This window comes from Bos indicus, chromosome 6, assembly GCF_029378745.1.
Source record: "Bos indicus isolate NIAB-ARS_2022 breed Sahiwal x Tharparkar chromosome 6, NIAB-ARS_B.indTharparkar_mat_pri_1.0, whole genome shotgun sequence".
Taxonomy (NCBI): Eukaryota; Metazoa; Chordata; class Mammalia; order Artiodactyla; family Bovidae; genus Bos; species Bos indicus.
The window spans coordinates 102,868,135-102,890,711 of record NC_091765.1 but is presented as its reverse complement, the minus strand read 5'-3'; the positions used below and the strand labels follow the sequence as shown (position 1 = coordinate 102,890,711).

The 22,577-nt window shown below is 40.0% G+C and overlaps 1 protein-coding gene across 1 annotated transcript; it reads left to right on the top strand.

Moving 5' to 3' along the window:
* Window positions 1–412: 412 nt before the first annotated feature.
* HSD17B13 (hydroxysteroid 17-beta dehydrogenase 13) lies at window positions 413–20,189 on the top strand. Its single transcript, XM_019963070.2, has 7 exons — window positions 413–745; window positions 3,963–4,070; window positions 5,110–5,241; window positions 9,174–9,280; window positions 12,663–12,800; window positions 16,959–17,075; window positions 18,775–20,189. The coding sequence occupies exons 1-7, from the start codon at window positions 536–538 to the stop codon at window positions 18,863–18,865; spliced, it is 903 nt and encodes a 300-aa protein (XP_019818629.1). The 5' UTR covers window positions 413–535; the 3' UTR covers window positions 18,866–20,189.
* Window positions 20,190–22,577: the final 2,388 nt, after the last annotated feature.

Below are 22,577 nucleotides of genomic sequence, written 5' to 3'. Positions count from 1 at the left end.
ACAGTAAAGAATCCACCTGCAATGTGGGAGACACAGGTTCGATCCCTTGGTCTGGAAGATCCCCTGGAGAAGGGAATGGCGACCCATTCCAGTATTCTTGCCTGAAAAATTCCAAGGACAGAGAAGACTGGCGGGCTGCAGTTCATGGGATCACAAAGAGGCAGATACGACAGCGACTAACACGGACACGCACACTCAGCTTTTAGGTTGTGCATCTTTTTTTTTTCAGTTGACGTGATGAAACATAGTACAGAAATGCTTCTCAGAAAGCAAGTCCAGAGTTTTCTAGAACCTTTTCTAGAGTTCCCTTGTCCCTGTGCCAAATTTTTACTAACAATCGGCCCAGCTTCAAAAGCTCAAGTGGTGTCTAACACGTTAGAACACATGACCAAAACCTGCCTACAAATCGTCACTACTTTGGCCAGCCCTATCAACACCTGAAATACAGCTCATTCCTGAAGCTGTTTGAAGAGGAGGGCACTTTGCTGAGACTAGACAGGAGCTGAGGCAGAGGAGAAAAGTGCAGAGCAGAGCCATGAAGATTATCTTGGATCTCCTTCTGCTTCTGCTCATCATCATTTATTCCTACTTGGAATCTCTGGTGAAGGTCTTCATTCCCAGGAGGAGAAAATCTGTGGCTGGAGAGATTGTTCTCATTACAGGAGCCGGGCATGGAATAGGCAGGCAGACCGCCTATGAATTTGCAAAACGGAAGAGCAGACTGGTTCTGTGGGATATTAATAAGGTACTGGATTCATCTGCCCATCTTTTAAAGTTACCCACCAGGGAGGGCCCATACAAGTGAGATGGGTGTTTTTAAATTTATTTGACTTAGCATTTGCTTATCTTGGTATTTTTCTTGTTCAAAGTGTGTTAACTACATTTCCTAGAGCCTTACTCTACACATGCATCAGGATGGTTTGATGGAAACTTCACTGAGACCTTAGCAGTGATTTTTGTGTCCTGATATGCTGGTTTGATAACAGATTCAGGAGCCAGGCTACTTCCAAACTGTTTAAATTGAACGATCACTTAATTTCTCCCAGCCTCAGTTTCCTTGTCTCTGAAATGGGGATAACAGTTCACAGGATGGGTTAAGGACAGGTGTTAACACACTACAGCCAGTGGGCCAGCTCCCAGAGCAGCCTGTTGAGCTAGAAATGTATTTTTTAAAGGGCTGTCCAGGCAAAAACCAGATGGAAAACAAAGAACATGTAACAGAATCTCTTGGTGCCCAACTCTCACATGCACAGAACCCTAATATGTTTACCATCTGGCTCTTAACAGAAAGAAAGACTAAACAAATTACTATTTAAGTGCTTAAAACAATGCCTGGCTATAGGAAATGTTGGTCATGTTTAATACACTTCCATGAAGAGCATCAGACTTTTTCTTGGGCACATGTATTTTTTTTTTTTTTTTTTTTTGCTATTGATATTTGTAAACACTAAATTAACTACTCTCAACTGAAATCTTGTATCATTTTCCCTAAACTTTTGCTTTGTTCTTATTTTTAAAATTTTTTCGCTGCACCACATGGCATGCAGAATTCTAGTTCCCCCACCAGGAATTGAACCCATGCCCCTTGCTTTAGAAGTACTGACTCTTAACTACTGGAACACCAGGATCCAGGGTACCTCCTAAACTTTTGAATTCTGACTCGGCCACGCAAATATTCACAGAAAAAATGCTTGCAGAATTTTAGGATAGGAAAAAAAATATCCAGTTTTTTTTTGTTTTTTTTTTTGAGAGTTAGTGTTTCTACAAATCACAGTGAGACTTTAGTTGCCATATGTTACTGTTCTTTGCCAACATGTCTAACTGGCACCTATTTTCTTAAGACCTTCAGAAATGTCTTTTGAATTTAGAAAACTTGTTCTCTGGTTCTTTCTATTTAGTAAATAATATTACATTACACACAAAAAATTGTTATATTTTTATATAACAGATATGAGCACTTAAGATAAGCTGATTCACATAAAAGTTATTTGGCATCAGTTTGGTCCTTGAAAAGATTTCAATACACTTTCAAGAAAAGGACAAGAATTTACAAATTGAGAAAATAACTGCTTGCTGTTCTCAGGTGTTTATCAAAAAAATAAATAAGTAAGTATAAATTCATGAGAAGAGCTTGATGAAATTTAAACTCTGGATCCCTCCAGATGTATATTTTGGGAGAAAGACCTGACATCTTTTATGCATTTTTTAAATCCCAATGATAAGAAGTAAAAATGACTTATTTAAGATTCTGCCTGAATGATAGGTCACCTAGCCTCACAGGGTCTCTTTGAGCCCTTGCATTTTTATGGTTGAACATTTAAGATAGTACATGATTCACTCTAAGGCTGTAAGTGTAATCCAAATCTCCTTTAGCTATCAACTGTCTTTCTGTTATGCTGGCTTCTTTTGCCTTACACAACAAGTCATGTTAACAGTTTATTCACATTAAATCTGAACTGTGACAAGTGGAGTTCACACCACACGCTGGAGTTGAAGCAAGAATTTTGCTTATGAAGACAAGACATTACATCTTGCAGTTTTCTAGCTCAGCATCTGATGAAAACTTAGATTACTAATAGCTCTCGACTGACCTTAACTCTAGAGATAAAAGAGTGTCATCTTGTAATCTGCAATGAACAAGCTCCCAGCTAAAACCCAAATAATGAGTCTCCTGACCTCCTTCTTTATACTTCTGAAACTCCTCAGAAATCTGTGAGGGACAATGACCTTGGATGAAGGATATATACTTTTTCCTTCCATGCAAACCACTTAACTCTGCCTATTATTATTGTTTCATATTATTAGTCATCCCTACTGGAAAAGCAAAACCACCCAACACTCACTCGGGGATAGCCCCAAATAACAACCACACTACTAACCTCCCAACATGCCAAAAGGGCTTTCAAGACATCTTGACTCTTCATCACAGAGAAGAGCTAACAAATTCTGAAAGGAAAAAGTATAATTTTAAATACTTTATAATCTTCTTTATGAAATTCAACAGATGTCAGAACTTGAAAAGAATGCTAATTTTCCAGAAATGCAGGTTAAGAAGCATCAGGGTGACTTTATTTTAGAAAGAGGTCTTTGAATTTAGGCTGAAAATGAGTTCCTCTGTCTCTATGTCCTGGAGTTACGAGCAAAGCAGTTACATAGACAAGAATCCATCCCATGTCATTTGCCCATTTTTACTCCAGGACACCTAAAGAACATAATCTTACGGCCCTGGAATTAGTAGCATAGTCTCTCCATGAAAGATTTTCTCAAATAAGGATCCTTCTTCCTCCTTCCTTTCTAGAGGATTAAAGCAAAATTGTCGAGAAAAGTCTGATGGGCAGAGGTATATAGTTTAAAATTACCACTAATTTAGAATTTATGTTTTACTGTCTATTACATAATTGGTGCTCAACAAATATATGGTAAATATACTGTTGATTTTTCTTTTCTTCTCCATACTTGAACATCTCCCTTCATGACACCACAAAGAGCAGTATCTTTCAAGCATGTTCTTTATGAGAATACAGCTTAACAAGGTGGAAACACACGAGACGAATATGAGCCTTCCCCGGCAGAAAAGCCAGGTTGTGACCTCTGCAGATTAGTCAAGCAGTGTCTCTCATGAAATTTGCTCAGAAACAAGGAGGAAATTCTGTTTCAATTTTTTTTCTTTTTTTTTTTGGCTGCACGGGCTTCTGTTGCAGCAAGCTTTCTCTAGTTTTGGTGGGGTTTCTCTACTTGTGACACACGGGCTTCGTTGCTCCACAGCATGTGGGATCTTAGTTCCCCGACCAGGGATTGAACCTGTGTCCCCTGCATTGGAAGGCAGATTCTTAACCATGGGAGCACCAGGGAAGTCCTCTGTATTTTAATCTTTGAAAAAATTTAATCTCAGCTATTTTCTACCTCCCTGTTGTCTACTCACTGACCTACATCTTTCAGAATTTGTTTTTTCCCAATTACAGCATGGTGTTGAGGAAACTGCAGCAGAATGCAGAAAACTAGGGGCCACTACACACGTGTTTGTGGTAGACTGCAGTAACAGAGAAGAGATTTATAGCTCCGTAAACCAGGTGAGACTCCAGGGTACAAATTTCTTCCCATGGTTTTATGTCCCTTTACGTGGAATATGAAAAGGTTCTTTATGACAGCCTAATTTAAATTCGATTTTTTTTTTTTAGCCTCTGCTAACTGAGGTAGCTGTGTTTACAAGGAAGGACATACACTTTTTTCTTCCATATGATCCACTCAACTCTGCCTATTATTATTGTTTTGTATTATTAGTCAACTTCATTCTGATCAGAAGTTCGAGCAATAGTACAGAGTGAAAGAACAAAGATTTATCACCAGGGAAAAGGATCATGTTCTAGTCTTCCTTTTAGTCCTATCACCTTTACAGAAGTTCCTTTGTTTTTTCCTTTAATTATTTTTCTTTGGGATTTTATGTTGGTGCCAAACTAATCTTCTATAGAAAATGTATATTAATTATAATAACAATGCTTAAGAGTAAATATCAAATACATTAGACCAAGCATGTTGATAGACATTTTCACCCTTTAATCCCTACAATAACTCTATAAACCTCATTTGACTGATGAGCAAATTGAGATTCAAAGAGGTGAAATCAAAGGTCATGTAGCTAGCAGGTGGAGAAGCCAAGATTACCCAATTAGCACTTTAAAAACATGTGGTAAGAACAGATATGTCAGACCAAGGTCATCTAGCCAGTACACATGACCTAGGTGGGGAAACTAGGATTACTCAACTAACAGTTTTTAAATGTTTGATTAGAACTGATATATCAGTTAATCAACAAAACACTAATTTCACTTTATTGGTAAGTTACCAAAAAAAAAAAAAATCTATGATGTACTAGGTACTGAAATTTAGCTGTTAAAAAACCAGTTTATCCCAGTTTTATGATAGTGTTCCTTTTGTAACCACACTTTGGGCTAATGCTCTTTTCCCCTTGAACTCTCAGCGATCTCATCAACTAGAATAAAGAATCTGATCCCTGGATGATATTAGTCCCAAAACTTTGAGTTTCTATAATACATCCAATGAGCTTTCTATTTCTAATGCACCCAATGACTGTTCTTTCTATTTCAAAAGGTAAAGAAAGAAGTTGGTGATGTAACCATCGTGGTGAATAACGCTGGGGCAATATATCCAGCTGACCTTCTTAGTACAAAGGATGAGGAGATCACCAAAACTTTTGAGGTCAACATCTTAGGACATTTTTGGGTGAGTGTGAGTCAGAAACATCCCTAGGTTGTGCATGTTTGACAACTTCTCTTAAGGTACATGAAATTCATAATTGAGTTCACGTCCTTCTGGATGGACAACTGCAGCCATGAAATTAAAAGACACTTACTCCTTGGAAGGAAAGTTATGACCAACCTAGACAGCATATTCAAAAGCAGAGACATTACTTTGCCAACAAAGGTCCGTCTAGTCAAGGCTATGGTTTTTCCTGTGGTCATGTATGGATGTGAGAGTTGGACTGTGAAGAAGGCTGAGCACCAAAGAATTGATGCTTTTGAACTGTGGTGTTGGAGAAGACTCTTGAGAGTCCCTTGGACTGCAAGGAGATCCAACCAGTCCATTCTGAAGGAGAACGGTCCTGGGTGTTCTTTGGAAGGAATGATGCTAAAGCTGAAACTCCAGTACTTTGGCCACCTCATGCGAAGAGTTGACTCATTGGAAAAGACTCTGATGCTGGGAGGGATTGGGGGCAAGAGGAGAAGGGGATGACAGAGGATGAGATAGCTGGATGACATCACTGACTCGATGGACGTGAGTCTGAGTGAATTCTGGGAGTTGGTGATGGACAGGGAGGCCTGGTGTGCTGTGATTCATGGGGTTGCAAAGAGTCGGACACGACTGAGCGACTGAACTGAACTGAACTGAACTAAAAACAACAATCATCAAATATTGGTGTCTCTGACAGAAGGCGTCGTGGCATGCTGCAGTTCATGGGGTCGCAAAGAGTCAGACACAATTTGGCAACTGAATAACAACTGACAGAAGGGCACAGGGTTCAAGGAAACACAACTCACCAGAATGTAGGCTAGTTAGTCTGTTTCATCCACCAGTACCTACACAAAGCCTGGTACGTACTAGGCACGCAAAAAGAATATTGGGTTGGCCAAAATGTTCGTACTGGTTTTGCCAGCTGATGGCAAATCCGAATGAACTTTTTAGCCAACCGGATATTTGTGGCACTTTTCTAAGGATAGGGCTTCCCTGGCAGCTTAAACAGTAGAGCATCTGCCTGCAGTGCAGGAGGCCCGGGTTCCATCCCTGGATTGGGAAGATCCCCTGGAGAAGGAAATGGTAACCCACTCCAGTATTCTAGTCTGGAGAATCCCGTGGACAGAGGAGCCTAGCGAGCTTCAGTCCATGGCATCGCAAAGAGCTGGACATGACTGAGCAACTAACACTTGTTTGTTTTGTTTGCTAAGGATTGTCAGTGTATGTCTTTTCGGTGCTTTAGAGAAAATACATATTGTGTACATTCCCTTGTGACCTTATGTCATGGAATTGTAGAATAGAAAGGACAAAGAGCTCCCTACTTGCGTTATATAGGAGTAGGAGACTATTTTAAATGGAAATCTGGAACAAGGTCTACATCAGGTTGGAGCTTAGAGATATGGCTCTACAGACCTCTTAAGATTGGTTGGTTTTGTGAGAGACGGAAATGTGCCTTTGTAGAGAACATTTATATGAATTAATCTTCCAGAGCCTCCGTGTTAGTGTGGAACCTAGGACAGAGCTGGATTCCAGGAGACAGAAGAAAAAAGAGATATTTTTCCTCATTTTCCAAAATCCTTTACATATGCTAATGATAATGAATTATTATTTCCACTGAACTATGAAGAGACTCCATGCATTCACTCTCTATCAGTTCAGTTCAGTCGCTCAGTCATGTCCGACTCTTTGTGACCCCATGAATCGCAGCACACCAGGCCTCCCTGTCCATCACCAACTCCTGGAGTTCATTCAGACTCACGTCCATCGAGTCAGTGATGCCATCCAGCCATCTCATCCTCTGTCATCCCCTTCTCCTCCTGCCCCTAATCCCTCCCAGCATCAGCGTCTTTTCCAATGAGTCAACTCTTTGCATGAGGTGGCCAAAGTATTGGAGTTTCAGCTTCAGCATCATTCCTTCCAAAGAACACCCAGGACCGTTCTCCTTCAGAATGGACTGGTTGGATCTCCTTGCAGTCCAAGGGACTCTCAAGAGTCTTCTCCAATACCACAGTTCAAAAGCATCAATTCTTTGGTGCTCAGCCTTCTTCACAGTCCAACTCTCACATCCATACATGACCACTGGAAAAACCAGAGCCTTCACTAGACGGACCTTTGTTGGCAAAGTAATGTCTCTGCTTTTGAATATGCTGTCTAGGTTGGTCATAACTTTCCTTCCAAGGAGTAAGCGTCTTTTAATTTCTTGGCTGCAATCACCATCTGCAGTGATTTTGGAGCCCCAAACAATAAAGTCTGACACTGTTTCCACTGTTTCCTCATCTATTTCCCATGAAATGATGGGACAAGATGCCATGATCTTCGTTTTCTGAATGTTGAGCTTTAAGCCAACTTTTTCACTTTCCTCTTTCACTTCCATCAAGAGGCTTTTGAGTTCCTCTTCACTTTCTGCCATAAGGGTGGTGTCATCTGCATATCTGAGGTTATTGATATTTCTCCCAGCAATCTTGATTCCAGCCTGTGCTTCTTCCAGCCCAGTGTTTCTCATGATGTATTCTGCATAGAAGTTAAATAAGCAGGGTAACAATATATAGCCTTGACGAACTCCTTTTCCTATTTGGAACCAGTCTGTTGTTCCATGTCGAGTTCTAACTGTTGCTTCCTGACCTGCATATAGGCTTCTCAAGAGGCAGGTCCGGTGGTCTGGTATTCCCATCTCTTGAAGAATTTTCCACAGTTTATTGTCACTCTCTATAGCTACACAACAAAACTCAGTGAACTAAAGCAAGAATAAATGTTTACTTTCCTCTCACAGTTTCTGTGGGTCAGGAATTTGGGGGTGCCGTGGTTTAGCAGTTCTGGCTCTATGAATTTGCATAGGGTCTATAGGGTGGACTTATAAAATTCTCATAAAATATTATTGATATTTCTCACAAAACAGAAAGCTTTTTGGAGGAAAAGAAAGACTTTTGTTTCCTATGGCATCAATATATGATGCACAATATTACAAACAGGAGATACTAAACCTAATCAAGTTGCCTAATGACCATCAGTATAGGACTCAACTTTTTCTACTGAAACTGATATAACTACACAGGGTTTTAACTCTTCCTGTTAGAAAGCTAAAGTCCCAAACCAAAGAAATCGCAAGATATAAGATTACCATCTGGAATTTTTTCAGTTCTGAAAACTCTTGAGTTTTTCTGTTAATAACATTGTTGGATCCATAAAAGAGAGTTTATGGATTCCCTCTGAAGGGAAGGAAAGGGATATTAAGATGAGTTTTTGGCATGTGGTACACGGTACATAGCACTCAGTGTCAGCTTAAACCAATCGTTCCAATCATTTTTCATTTCTATCACTGATAGAGAAATAATCATGGAATCTTGGCACACATTTCATTTCATTGTAAAAGTTGTTTCAAAAGACATTTTGTCTTAAAAATAAAACCACCACGGTAACAACAACCCTATATGCAAGGCAGCAAAAGAGACACAGATGCAAAGAACAGATGAAAGAGCTGTGGATTCGATCCCTGGGCTGGGAGATCCCCTGGAGAAGGGCGTGGCAACCTCTTACAAGTTTAAAAATATGTAATACTTCATATATATATAAAGCGGGAGAAGGTGAGGAGGGGGATGATTTGAGAGAATAGCATTGAAATGTGAATATTACCATATGGAACATAGACGACCAGTGCAAGTTCAATTCATGAATCAGGGCCACTCAAAACTGGTGCTGTGGGACAACCCAGAGGGATAGGATGGGGAGGGAGGGGGGAGGGAGGTTCAGGATGAGGGGACACATGTGCACCTGTGGCTGATTCATGTCGATATATGGCAAAAACCTTCAGTCAGGTAATTATCCTCCAATTAAAATAAATTAATTAATTAAAAAAATAAAACTACATAGTTGGGAAATCTAACACTTGTGTCATTGTTACTTTTCTCTCTGCAATGATTCTGAAGATCACAAAAGCACTTCTTCCATCAATGATAAGGAGAAACCATGGCCACATTGTCACAGTGGCTTCAGTGTGCGGCCACGGAGTGATTCCTTATCTTATTCCATATTGGTAAGTATTACTTTCTAGCAGTGTTACATATTTTTACACTTGTAAGTATTTGCATGCATCCATGCTAAGTCGCGTCAGTCCTGTCCAACTCTTTGAGACCCCATGGACTGTAGCCCAACAGGCTCCTCGATCTATGATATTCCCCAAGGCAAGAATATTGAAGTGCATTGCCATGCCCTTCTCCAGGGGATCCTCCCAACCCAAGGAATGAACCCATAGCTCTTTCATCTCCTGCATTGAAAAGCATGTTCTTTACCACTAGTGAAACCTGAGGAGCCCCTTTAAGGGTTTATTAGACCTCAGATTCCAATTTTCCTAACAGGTAATTTATTTCATTTTGTAATTCTTTTCTGAGAGCTATAATTATGTTTTCTTCATCTTTGTTTTTTTTTTATATTATTTTTTTAAATTTTCTTCTTTTTCTTTTTTTTAATTTTATTTTATTTTTAAACTTTACATAATTGTATTAGTTTTGCCAAATATCAAAATGAATCAAATGTCTTGCAAAAAATAAAAACTAAAGAAATCTCATACAGTTAATTTGGATTTATAGAATATATATAGTAATTTGGAATAAACTCCTAAAAATGACTTCTCGTAAAATAATGAAACTCATCATCATTTAAAATATTTTTAAATTTCTGAAAACTCCTCTGCACAGCAATGAAAGAAAAGAGTAGTGCCAAGGATGTTTCCATTGTATCCTGGAATGAGTAGATGTTCATAAAAGAAATGAGGAATTCACAGGCTAAGAAGCAAAACATGCAGATAAGTCCAAATGAACATAAGTCTGTGCAATGGTCCTTGTGCCCAAGAAAAGCTAAACAGAGTGGCCACTGGAACAAACCATTTTCCAGCGTGCTTGTGTCATGAGAGACTGTGTGTGTGTGTGTGTGTGTGCGTGTGAGAGAGAGAGAGAGGCAGAGAATGAGAGAGAAAGTTTGAGAGAAAGCCTCTACCATATTCAAAAATGCAGATAGCATACTCCATGGTCTACCAAGGACACGGGCTTCCCTGGTGGTTCAGTGGTAAAGATCTACCTGCCAGTGTAGGAGATGAGGGTTTGATCCTGGGTTGGGAAGATCCCCTGGAGAAGAAAATGGCAACCCACTCCAGTAGTCTAGTCTGGAAAATCCCATGGACAGAGGAGCCTGGCAGACTACAGTCCATGGTGTCACAAAAGAGTTGGACACAACTTAGCGACTAAACAACAACAAAACAACAGACAACTAGGATATAAAAAGAAGAAGGTAAGAAGGCCCTCAGTTCAGTTCAGTCGCTCATTTGTGTCTGACTCTTTGCAACCCCATGAACCGCAGCACACCAGGCCTCCCTGTCCATCACCAGCTCCCGAAGTTTACTCAAACTCATGTCCATCGAGTCAGTGATGCCATCCAGCCATCTCATCCTCTGTCGTTCCCTTCTCCTCCTGCCCCCAATCCCTCCCAGCATCAGAGTCTTTTCCAATGAGTCAACTCTTCGCATGAGGTGGCCAAAGTATTGGAGTTTCAGCTTCAACATCAGTCCTTCCAATGAACACCCAGAATTGATCTCCTTTAGGATGGACTGGTTGGATCTCCTTGCAGTCCAAGGGACTCTCAAGAGTCTTCTCCAATACCACAGTTCAAAAGCATCAATTCTTTGGCACTCAGCCTTCTTCACAGTCCAACTCTCACATCCATACATGACCACTGGAAAAACCATAGCCTTCACTAGACGGACCTTTGTTGGCAAAGTAATGTCTCTGCTTTTGAATATGCTATCTAGGTTGGTCATAACTTTCCTTCCAAGGAGTAAGCGTCTTTTAATTTCTTGGCTGCAATCACCATCTGCAGTGATTTTGGAGCCCCCAAAAATAAAGTCTGACACTGTTTCCACTGTTTCCCCATCTATCAGCCATGAAATGATGGGACCAGATGCCATGATCTTCGTTTTCTGAATGTTGAGCTTTAAGCCAACTTTTTCACTCTCCTCTTTCACTTTCATCAGGATTCACTATTTGCAAAAAATCTTTTCTTTGTACCTCCTTCGATGGCATCTCATTTTCTTATTCCAGCCTTATATCAACCTCATAGAAAAATTTAACTTGTTAACATGTTTATCAGTGGCTGGGTAGATAGTTGGTTTATTGTTTACCTGCACATCCATGTTCAAGTTTGAATTTAGTCATGAATCAAATTATTTCTGACAGTGAAAGTAGTCACAGATGTAGTTAAGTTTCACTGTAGGTTAAGTTTCACTGTAGGTTAAGGTGTCCATGCACATACAAATGTTTATTTCAAACTGCCTCTACCATTGTAAAACACAAATCAGAATTTCACAGATTAAACATGCAATATTGTTTTAATGTTTAGAAATGTGGAAACCCAATGTACTAATAGTTTCCCTTTTTTCTTTTCCTTTAAGAAAGAGTCAACCTTTAACTTTATTGTTCTTATTGTCATCTGGGTCAAAAATACAATTAACATTACATAGCTCCTTATAGGTAATAAAGTTATTATGCATATTACTTTTAAGTAATAGAGTTATTATGCAATTTAATCCTCAAGACAGTCATGTATTTTATTACCAGCATTTTAAAGATGGGAAACTCAAAGGAAAAAGACAAGGTGATATGTTGAAGGTCGCTCACACTAACACACCAAAAGTCTTTTTACTCCAGATGTTCACAATGAAATTAAGAAGCCAAAGTGAACTCTACATTTCAAGAGAGAAACCATTGAGAAAGTAGAGATGCATAGAGTCCCACAGAAGCTTGTTAATACAGATATTAGTTATGTAATTTTTCTAAACATGTTCTTCTTGATTCATATATTTCAAAATAAAAATAGTAGTAAAAACTGATTAGAAAAAAGTTTAAAAATTGCATGGAAAACTACATGTAGAGTGGAAAAGTGAGCAGTAATGAAGTTAAAGTTTTATTAGAATTGGTTTGGAAAAGGCAATGGCACCCCTCCAGTACTCCTGCCTGGAAAATCCCATGGATGGAGGAGCCCGGTAGGCTGCAGTCCATGGGGTCGAAAAGAGTCGGACACGACTGAGCGACTTCACTTTCACTTTTCACTTTCATGCATTGGAGAGGGAAATGGCAACCCACTCCAGTGTTCTTGCCTGGAGAATCCCAGGGACGGGGCAGCCTGGTGGGCTGCCGTCTATGGGGTCGCACAGAGTCGGACACGACTGAAGCGACTTAGCAGCAGCAGAATTTGTTCTGTTGTTATCACTGCTACAGTCACAATTCAGTGAAACCAGATGTGAAAATAGATGACCAAGTGGAAGATTTTATTAGTTCTCAAGCAAAATCAACATTTTCTTCTCACAGAGAGTTGAAGAATGTGTTTCACTTTTCCTTAGCTAACAAGGACGGATAATTCTCTTACAGTTCCAGCAAATTTGCTGCTGTTGGTTTCCACCGAGCCCTGACATCAGAACTTGAAGCCTTGGGAAAAACTGGTATCAAAACTTCATGTCTCTGCCCAGTTTTTGTGAATACTGGGTTCACCAAAAACCCAAGTACAAGGTGAGGCCAAGATCAAGTTAGAATAGAAATATAGCATGAGAAATTAGTATGAAAATTACATGAGTGATTACTATGAAAACTACATGAGAAATTCCTATGAAAATTACATGAGAAATTCCTATGACAATTGCATGAGTAATTCCTATGAAAATTACATGGGAAATTCCTATAAAAATTACATGAGAAATTTGTAGGTGGGTCAACTGAGAAAATATGGGAAAAAAACGGAAAAGGAAAAGCATTTTTTCTTTGTCATTTTTTTCTTATTAATGTTACTGTACTGCTTTTATGTTTTCACTTTGAAATTAGATGAACAAAGGGGAAAATGCTTTAGGGACTAGCAGGAGAGATTAGCTGCCAATGAATCCAGGCAATGGGTGTTTTTTTTTTCAACATTCAACATTATCACTTTTTATTTTTTTTAATTGGAGGATAATTGCTTTACAATGTTGTGCTGGTTTCTGCCATACAACAACCCAAATCAGTCAGCTCAAATATATATATATATAGGCTTCCCCGGTGGCTCAGCAGTAAAGAATACACCTGCAATACAGGAGATGCCGGAGACGTGGGTTCAGTCCCTGAGTTGGGAAGGTCGCCTGGAGGAGGAATTGGCATCCTACTCCAGTATTCTTGCCTGGAAAATCTCACGGGCAATGAGCCATGGGGTCGCAAAGAGTCAGACACCACTGAAGTAACTGAGTGCCCATGATATGTATACACACCCCTTCCCTCGTGAGCCTCTCTCCCTGCCATCGCACCCACGCTCCCCGTCCCCCGCCCTAGGTCATCACAAAATGCTGGGCAGGGCTCCCTGTGTTATATTGTAACTTCCCACTAGTTATCTGTTTTACACATGACAGAGTATATATTTTGATGCTACTTTCTCAATTCATCCTACCCTTTCCTTCCTGCACTGTGTCCACATGTCCAGCAATGGGTGTTAATTCGTGTCCAGGTGAAAGATTCAACACACACGCAGGTGCTAAGAGGGAGTGAGAATGGGGGTGGGCAGGATGGAGAGGTGTCTTCTCTTGGAACCACACCCCCAAAATGAATGATACCTAACATCCCCTTCTCCCCTTCATGGTTCATCTTCCTCAAATAGAGTATGGAAAGGCACAGGAATCTGCCTCATTTCCACCATCTTCCTCCCAGTACCCACCATAGTGCTGGCAAAAATCCTCCAACATTTTCCAGTCTTGCCTGATCCTAAGAATCATCACCTGTGCTTACATAAAAAGTAAATGTTCTTAGCCTCTCCCTTAGAAATTCCGACTCAGTAAACTGGAACGAGTTCTAAGAATAAGGCATTTTGTTTTGTTTTGCTTCGTTTACAACCATATCAGGTAACTCTGGAGACAGGCTTGGAAAACATTGACATAGTAAATATAACCACATGCATTTGGTCACGGTTACCACCCTGTCTTCCGTTAAAATGCAAACATTTCTAGAACAGCAATACACTGAGTCTCTAATCCCTTGAAAGTGATACTGTTATTTGCTCAGTCATGTCTGACTCTTTGTGACCCCATGGACTGTAGCCCACCACGCTCTTCTGTCCATGGACTTCTCCAGGCAAGAATGCTGGAGTGGGTAGCCATTTCCTTCTCCAGGGGATCGTGACCCAGGGATCGAACCCACATCTTCTGCATTGCAGGCAGATTCTTCACTGTCTGAGCCATAAGGAAAACCCTCAAAATGATCAAGGTGAATTTCTGTAAATATATACTTTGTCTTTGATAAGGGAGGATCTCAGATCATAAGAGAGGAGAAATTGGCCCTGAAATAAGAGGGAAAAAAGCAGAAAGGTGAAGGATAAGGACCCTAAAATTAATACACCTGCCTCACAAATTTGCCTCAATTCCAGTATACATTCTGCTACAAGTTAACAAAATATACTAAGCTTGCTAGTGTGAAGTAAGTTTATTATTGGAAGGGAATTAGTCCTAAATATAGTCATTCAAAAAAGTTAACAGGGATTCCCAGGTGGCTTAGATGGTGAAGAACCCACCTGCCAATGCAGGAAACACAGGTTCAATCCCTGAGTCAGGAAGATCCCCTGGAGGAGAAAATGGCAACCCACTCCAGTATTCTTGCCTGGAGAATCCCATGGACAGAGGAGCCTGCTGGGCTACAGTCCATAGGGTCACAAAGAGTCGAACACAACTGAGGTGCCTTAGTGTGCACACTCACAACGGAGTTAAGAAATTCCCTTTTAAGCTCAGCCTCATTAGAGTCGGACACGACTGAGCATGCACACGCCACATGCCAGATTTGAAGCTACTGACTCTGAAACCCTAAACCTGCTGTGTCATCTCTGGAGCTGTAGCCAGTCCCTGGCAGTTGAATCATTAACTGAGTTAGAACACAGGCACTTAACAAGTACGCAGCACTGTATATTAGTAAATACCATGATACAACTGGGACTCTGGGCTCATTGGGCCCAATAAAAACCCTCTTGGTAAGCATTCAGGCTTAGTGTGTACCCAGAGGACAGGGTCTTCTGGTGGAGAAGGCAAAATAAATGAGAAGAGTGAGGCTAATGCAACCTCAGGGACTTTCCTGGTGGTTGAGCAGTTATGACTCCAGGCTTCCAATGCAGGGAGCATGGGTTCAATCCTTGCTTGGGGAATTAAGACCCTGAATGCTGCATGGTAAAGCCAACAAACAAACAAAAATAATGTGACCTCAGGTGTGTGGGTTCCTAGGGTGACCCTAAGGGCTGACCCAGGCAAGGCTGAAAATCTGGGACTGGTCCCACCCAGACTCCCTGATTCTGAATTTCCTTGGCAAAGGCTGACATGTCCATATACTAATGTCAGGCTTGGCTTAGAGATGGAGTTGATAGAATCAGGTAGGAGAAATCAGGGAGGAAAGAGGCAGCACCCCATAATTTAGAAAAAATATAGATTTGTATTATTCTTGGCTGGCTTGCCACTTAATGCCATGAAAACCTCAATCACACCATCATCTGCAATAAATCACATGAGATCTCAAGGAAGGAAGTTATAACTGTCAGTTCAGTTCAGTTCAGTCACTCAGTCGTGTCCTACTCTTTGCGACCCCATGAATCGCAGCACGCCAGGCCTCTCTGTCCATCACCAACTCCTGGAGTTCACCCAGACTCACATCCATCGAGTCAGTGATGCCATCCAGCCATCTCATCCTCTGTCGTCCCCTTCTCCTCCTGCCCCCAATCCCTCCCAGCATCAGGGTCTTTTCCAATGAGTCAGCTCTTCGCAACTGGTAATCAAAGTATTGGAGTTCCAACTTCAACATCAGTCCTTCCAATGAACACCCAGGACTGATATCCTTTAGAATGGACTGGTTGGATCTCCTTGCAGTCCAAGGGACTCTCAAGAGTCTTCTCCAACACCACAGTTCAAAAGCATCAATTCTTTGGCGCTCAGCCTTCTTCACAGTCCAACTCTCACATCCATACATGACCACTGGAAAAACCATCACTACCTACTTAATTCTTCTGCCCAACCTTTTTATTTATTAAGCCACTCAGACATCTTAATTTTGATGCAATACTTTCAATCCATTTACACTTTAATTTCCTGCTATCATCTTGTACTAATGGGCATTCTACACTGGGCTTGTGGTTATGAATACTTCTCAAGAACTCATGTGTACAGTCTTGAGTACATGCAAGATCCCACCCCCCCAGTTTTAACATAAGACTCCCACACACACCTTGAACTCTCATTAAACTGTAGTACAGGCAAGTCAGTACAAAACAGTCCAGCTTTGTGGGACACCTCCACAAGAAAGAAAGTGTACTTAGTTCTAGATTTCTTTTCCTGTAGCTAACGAGCCCTGAAGAAAGATGTCAGATGTTTTCTTTCTGTCCTATGATCAGTTCTACCCATCAGGCTTCCTTGCCTCCTCTCCTGCTCTTCTATCTAATTCCTCTCCACCGTTTTGAGGTTTGACTGAGTGAGCCATGAAACACAGAGTGGGATGTGAAAGTAGAAGATTATGATAACGAAACATCCACATGGCGTGGGGGAGGGGAGGCAGGTGGCATTTGAGCAGTGAATTCTAGAAACTTTTAAATCCTAACTCATGAAAAGATCATTTTCCTGCCTTCATTAATTATTTAAAAAAAAATAAAATAAAAAGAATCCAACTTTTTTTTTAAAATCACAGAATATGGCCTGTGTTGGAGACAGACAAAGTTGTAAGAAGCTTGATAGATGGAATACTTACCGATAAGAAAATGATTTTTGTACCATCATATATCAATATCTCCTTAACAATAGAGAGGTAAGTACAGCACAAAACACCTAAAATACTAAAACACTGATAGAGCTATCATTATGGAGAGCCTTTCAGTTGTGAAAGTTGCCATGGAAACTCTCCATGCCTGGGGAAAACAGTTAAGTTGCCTCTGTTATTACCTTACCCAGTCTATAAAAAGAGGATGAATCATTTTCTCTACTACATCCACCGTCTCCACCCAATCTCATGCCAGAGACAAGGAAAGACAGTTTAAAGAGAATGCAATATGGTGAACTAGCTAAAAATAAAGAAGCCTGCTGGGGTTTTGATTAAGACTGCATTGAATCTATAGACCAATTGGGGGAGAATGAACATATTTAACATTATTGAGTCTTCAAACCCAAGAGCACAAAGAACACAATATACCTCTTCTTTTTATTTTTTCATCTTTTTCAATATGTGTACATATTGAAACTACAGCATCATGTAGCTTTCAGTGTAAAAAGTCTTACGCACTTTTTCTCAGGTTTACCCCAAAGTATTTCAAATCTTTGATGCTATTGCAAATGACATTTTAAAAGATCTCTATTTTCCATTATTTGTTACTTGCATGTGTTTGATTCTTGCATTTTGATCTGTATTTAGCAACCTTGCTGTACTCACTTTTAGTAGCTTTTTTGTAGATTCTAACAGATATTTTTACATAAATGATCATATTGTCTGTAAATCAAGACACTTTGGCTTCTTCTTTTTTCCAATCTTTATGTTTTCTAGTTCTTGCCCTATCACACTGGCTAGAACCTCCTGTTGCAATGTCAGAGAGGACTGATGAAAGCGCATGTGCAAGCGTTGTCTCCGATCTTAGGAGGAAAGTAGTCACAATTTCATAATTCAGAATGATACCAGCTGTAGATTTTTTTCGTTTGCTCTTTACCAGGTTGAAGAAGTTCCCTTCTATTATTATTTTGATGAGAGTCTTCATCAAGAGTAGATGTGAATTTTGTCAAAAGTTTTACTGAATATATTAAGAGGATCGTTGGTCTTTCCATTTTACTTTGCTAACATAAGGAATCACACTGAGTCGTTCTAAAGATTAAACTAACCCTGCTCTGTAATGTCTTTGACTTTGGGTCAGCATAATACTTACCTCATAAACTGATTTGGAAAGTATTCTCTCCTCTTATCCTTTCAGGAAAAGCTTGTGTGAAATGGTATTATTTCTTTTTTAAACATTTTATAGAATTCCCAGTGAAGTCATTTGAGCCAGTTGCTTAACCTCTTAGTTAAACAAGAAGTTCCTCAAAGGCAGTCGCTGCTTTTAAAGTACCATATTATAGATATGCAGTAAAAACTCAAGAGGTGGAGAAATTGATTAAATGGATTCTGGTGCTATTGCTCTGTGAACTCTTAGCATCAGGATTCATTGACATTTACAAAAATAAGCCCAGACCTTCATATTTTTGTCTTTACTCACATAAGAGTTTAAGCAAGAGTTTATTAATATAAGAAGGTGAGAATGGTATATAGCAGTGCTTTCTTTATACTTGCATAATATTTTAATTGTGAGTATTAAAAGACACACACACACACAAAGAGCGAGATATATATAAAGAAAGAAAGGAAGAACAGAAAAAAAAATTAAATGCAAACCAGACAACTCTCAGGTTATTTTAACTGACAACAAAAATTAACTCTGATGTCCAAGATTTTAAACTGAAAAACATTCATCTTTTCTTTCATACAGATTTCTTCCTGAACGTGCTGTGGCAGCCATAAATCATGTACAGGATATTCATTTTGAAGCAGTGATTGGCCACAAAATCAAAATGAAATGAATAAATGAGCTCCAGGCCGAGATGTATGCACCTTAATGATGTGGAACTGAATTTAGAGTCAATGCTTCAAAGCTCTATTTCACATTTTTCAAAGCTGTTAATATTAAAAAACATTGGTTTGGCATTAGCAATGGTAGAATGAACAAGACTAATCACCTGTCTTTCTATTTCTCAAGATTATACATGCAGTTTTAATAGATCCATTTTTCATCTATGCCTCTTAAAAACTTGTATGCTTACGTAAACATACTTAAGAGGTCATTTTTCTTTAACAGATTTCATTTCTTTTCTTTTCATTTAAAGGTGGACAAAGCTACCTCCCTGAGAGTAAATACAAAAAGAACTTATTTACACAGGGACATTTTAAGACTGTTCTTAAAGTAAATCTGCTGGCCACAGAATGTCAGCAAGTACGCAGTGTGAGCTAGCAATTAGAGACCAAGTTTAAGCAGATGGCTGTACTCCAAAAAAGAGACAGATTACACCTATGCAGGTCAACATTTGGAAGCTCTCTCTTGCTTCTCCCTTTTTTGTCAGCCCATAACAGTGCTTTCTTACCTTATTCTGTTTCTGATATAGATTTTATATCCACCAAGAGTGTGCCCTCCACACTTTCTGCCCTTTTCATGCTGCTGCTGCTAAGTAACTTCAGTCGTGTCCGACTGTGCGACCCCATAGACAGAAGCCCACCAGGCTTCCCCGTCCCTGGGATTCTCCAGGCAAGAACACTGGAGTGGGTTGCCATTTCCTTCTCCAATGCAGGAAAGTGAAAGGTGAAAGTGAAGTTGCTCAGTCGTGTCCGACCCTCAGCCACCCCAAGGACTGCAGCCTACCAGGCTCCTCCATCCATGGGATTTTCCAGGCAAGAGTACTGGAGTGGGGTGCCATTGCCTTCCCCATAGTCACTTAAAATACTGTGACATTACCAAAGGTGACTCTCTCTTGAATCTCAAGGTATCCGAAATTTTAACCCCATGTTAACCTCTTTCTTTGTAGTTTACGCTTTCGCATATTATTGGTACCAGAGATGTTTAGACAGCTTTGAGCTTCAAAAATGAAAGCTAATGCAGAGATGCTAGGCTGGCTACTTAATACTGTACTGTGGATCTGAGAGATGGGAGGAAAAACAGAGTTGTTGTTTTTTTTATATATATATAAAATAGAAAAAAAATCTGACTTCAAGTACATCAAGGATAATCTAGTTTTCTCTGTTTTTCACTAATGCTATAGACTGCTTTGGCTTAGACTATCCTCCTGTTTTATCCTAAGTGAAAGTATATGATTAAATGCAAATCATTAATAAAAATGATATTTTAAAAACAAATGATAAATATGTTGCTATGCTTTTAAAAAATAACCTCTTGTAGTTATAAAATTAAGAGTTTTGATCTCTAAGCTCTGAGCCTCTGAGCATCTTTCAGGAAGCAAGGATCTGGGTATTATCAAGCAGACAGAGTTTACAGATGTAGAGAGGGATCAGGGGTTCTCCCAACTCCAGCTTCTTTGACTGTTAGGAGGTTTACACACTGAAACTTACTGAGTCCTTTGTATGTGAGGCACTGCACAGAGTACTATCGTTTTGAGACTTTTTTCTTATTCACTTCAATTCAGTTCAGTCAGTCAGTCGTATCCAACTCTTTGCACCCCCATGGACTGCAGCACGCCAGGCTTCCCCGTCCATCACCAACTCCCGGAGCTTGCTCAAACTCATGTCCTTTGAGTCAGTGATGCCATCCAACTGTCTCATCCTCTGTTGTCCCCTTCTCCTCCTGCCTTCAATGTTTCCCAGAATCAGGGTCTTTTCCAATGAGTCAGTTCTTCACATCAGGTGGCCAAAGTTTTGCAGCTTCAGCTTCAGCATCAGTCCTTTAATATTTGTTCATGATTTTTGTTTCGATTGCTTGCCTTAAAATCAAGAACTTTATGAGTGGAAGCTTAAAATGTATTATTATTATTTTAGTCATTATTTATTTATTTGACTGCACCACATGGCACGTGGGATCCTAGTTCCCTGGCCAGAGATCAAACCCTGCATTGGAAGTGCGGAGTCCTAACCACTGGACCACTGGGGAAGTCCTCGAAAGGTATTATCTTAAAAGTATGATTACAAAACTTCAAAAGAGAAATATGTAAAGTAAAAAAGTATAAACCTATCCCCCACAGTCCCATTCCCTAGCGATCAGGCTATTAATGAACATCTTCCCATCTTTTTCTACTGCACGTATGAGCACACATATGACAAATACATTCTTTTACTGCATGTGTTACATTAATTGTTTCAAGATGTGCACTATATCCTGTAACTTGTTTTCTTAGCTCACCAAAATATCCCCAAAGCCTTTTCTTTCAGCATATAAAATTTAACCACATCCTTGTTCATGGGCACATAGTACTAAATGGTACTATATTTAACTGTTCCCTTGTCATATAACATTTAGGATGTTTCCAGATTTTCTCAATTTATTTCCTTTTTTATTTACTTAACAAACACTTATTGAGGGTTAGCCACAGTTCTAGACTCGAGGAAGCATCAGTGAATGAAGCAAACTCTTTTCCTTAATGTGGCTCTCATGCAGGAGGTAGGACAAACAGACTAAATGAGAGACAGAGGAGGATGTACATGTACATAGAGCTGATTCACTTTGTTGTACAGCAGAACCTAACACCACAGTGTGAAGCAACTACTCAGTGCACGTGTGCTCAGTCGTGTCCAACTCTTTGCAACCCTATGGACTGTAGCCCACGAGATTCCTCTCTTCGTGGAATCTCCCAGGCAAGAATACTGGAGTGGGTTGCCACTTCCTACTGCAGGGGATCTTCCCAACACAGGGAACTTGTGTCTCCTGCGCTGGCAGGGAGATTCTTTACCACGGCGCCACTGGGAAGCCCACAAGCAACTGTACTCCAATTAAAAAAATAAAATCGAAGAGTCAAGGAAGAACTCTGAGAACCAACATCTTGGGGTAGAAATATGTGTGAAGTGAAAGCATGGCCCATTCAAATATCTAGGGAAAGGAAAGAGAAAATTCTGACAAAGACACAAACTTTTCTGAAGAACTCTATGAGAGTCACTGAAGCCAGAGTGGATGAACAAGTGGGCAGAATTGCAGGCAACGAGCCGAGAGAGACATCAGATTATTGGACATCACGTAGGCCACCGTGATAAGTTGATTTTTCTGAGTGCGAGAGGAAGGAACTGAGGAATTTGAGCTAGGGACTGACCCAAATAAATTAAATCCCAATGTTAGGTGCAAAAAACCCTTTCCTTTTTAATTCAACTTAATTTTTTGGCTTTCAGCTTTTGTGAGTGAAACTCAGAGAAATACCTGGGAACACAAATATTGAGATCTTTTGCCTGTTTTCCCTACATAGTTTGGCTATTGATTCTTCCTTATATGTTCCTGCTGTGCTTTTAAATATTTTATTGTGACAATCTCCATCTCATAAATCTCCTCAAAGGGCCTCACTCCCACTGAAACCCTAGTTCCAAGGCTACCTCCTGGGTGTGTAGGTCCCTGGACATACCCAGGCACGCTTGTGGGTTCTTGTCTACATAAAGAAGTTGGTTAACAATGTATTACAGGGACTTCCCTGATGGTGCAGTGGTTAAGACTCCGCACTTACACTGCAGGGGCACTGGTTCAATCTCTGGTCAGGGAATTAAGATCCCACATGCTGCTTGGCCAAAAAAAAAAAAATATATATATATATA

What these genes read in the sequence shown, in the direction of transcription:
- HSD17B13 (XM_019963070.2), top strand. Translation starts at nt 536, where the DNA reads ATGAAGATTATCTTGGATCTCCTTCTGCTTCTGCTCATCATCATTTAT. An exon ending in TTCTGTGGGATATTAATAAG is followed by an intron (nt 746 to 3,962) that starts GTACTGGATTCA and finishes TCCCAATTACAG; the next exon opens with CATGGTGTTGAGGAAACTGC. An exon ending in TTTATAGCTCCGTAAACCAG is followed by an intron (nt 4,071 to 5,109) that starts GTGAGACTCCAG and finishes CTATTTCAAAAG; the next exon opens with GTAAAGAAAGAAGTTGGTGA.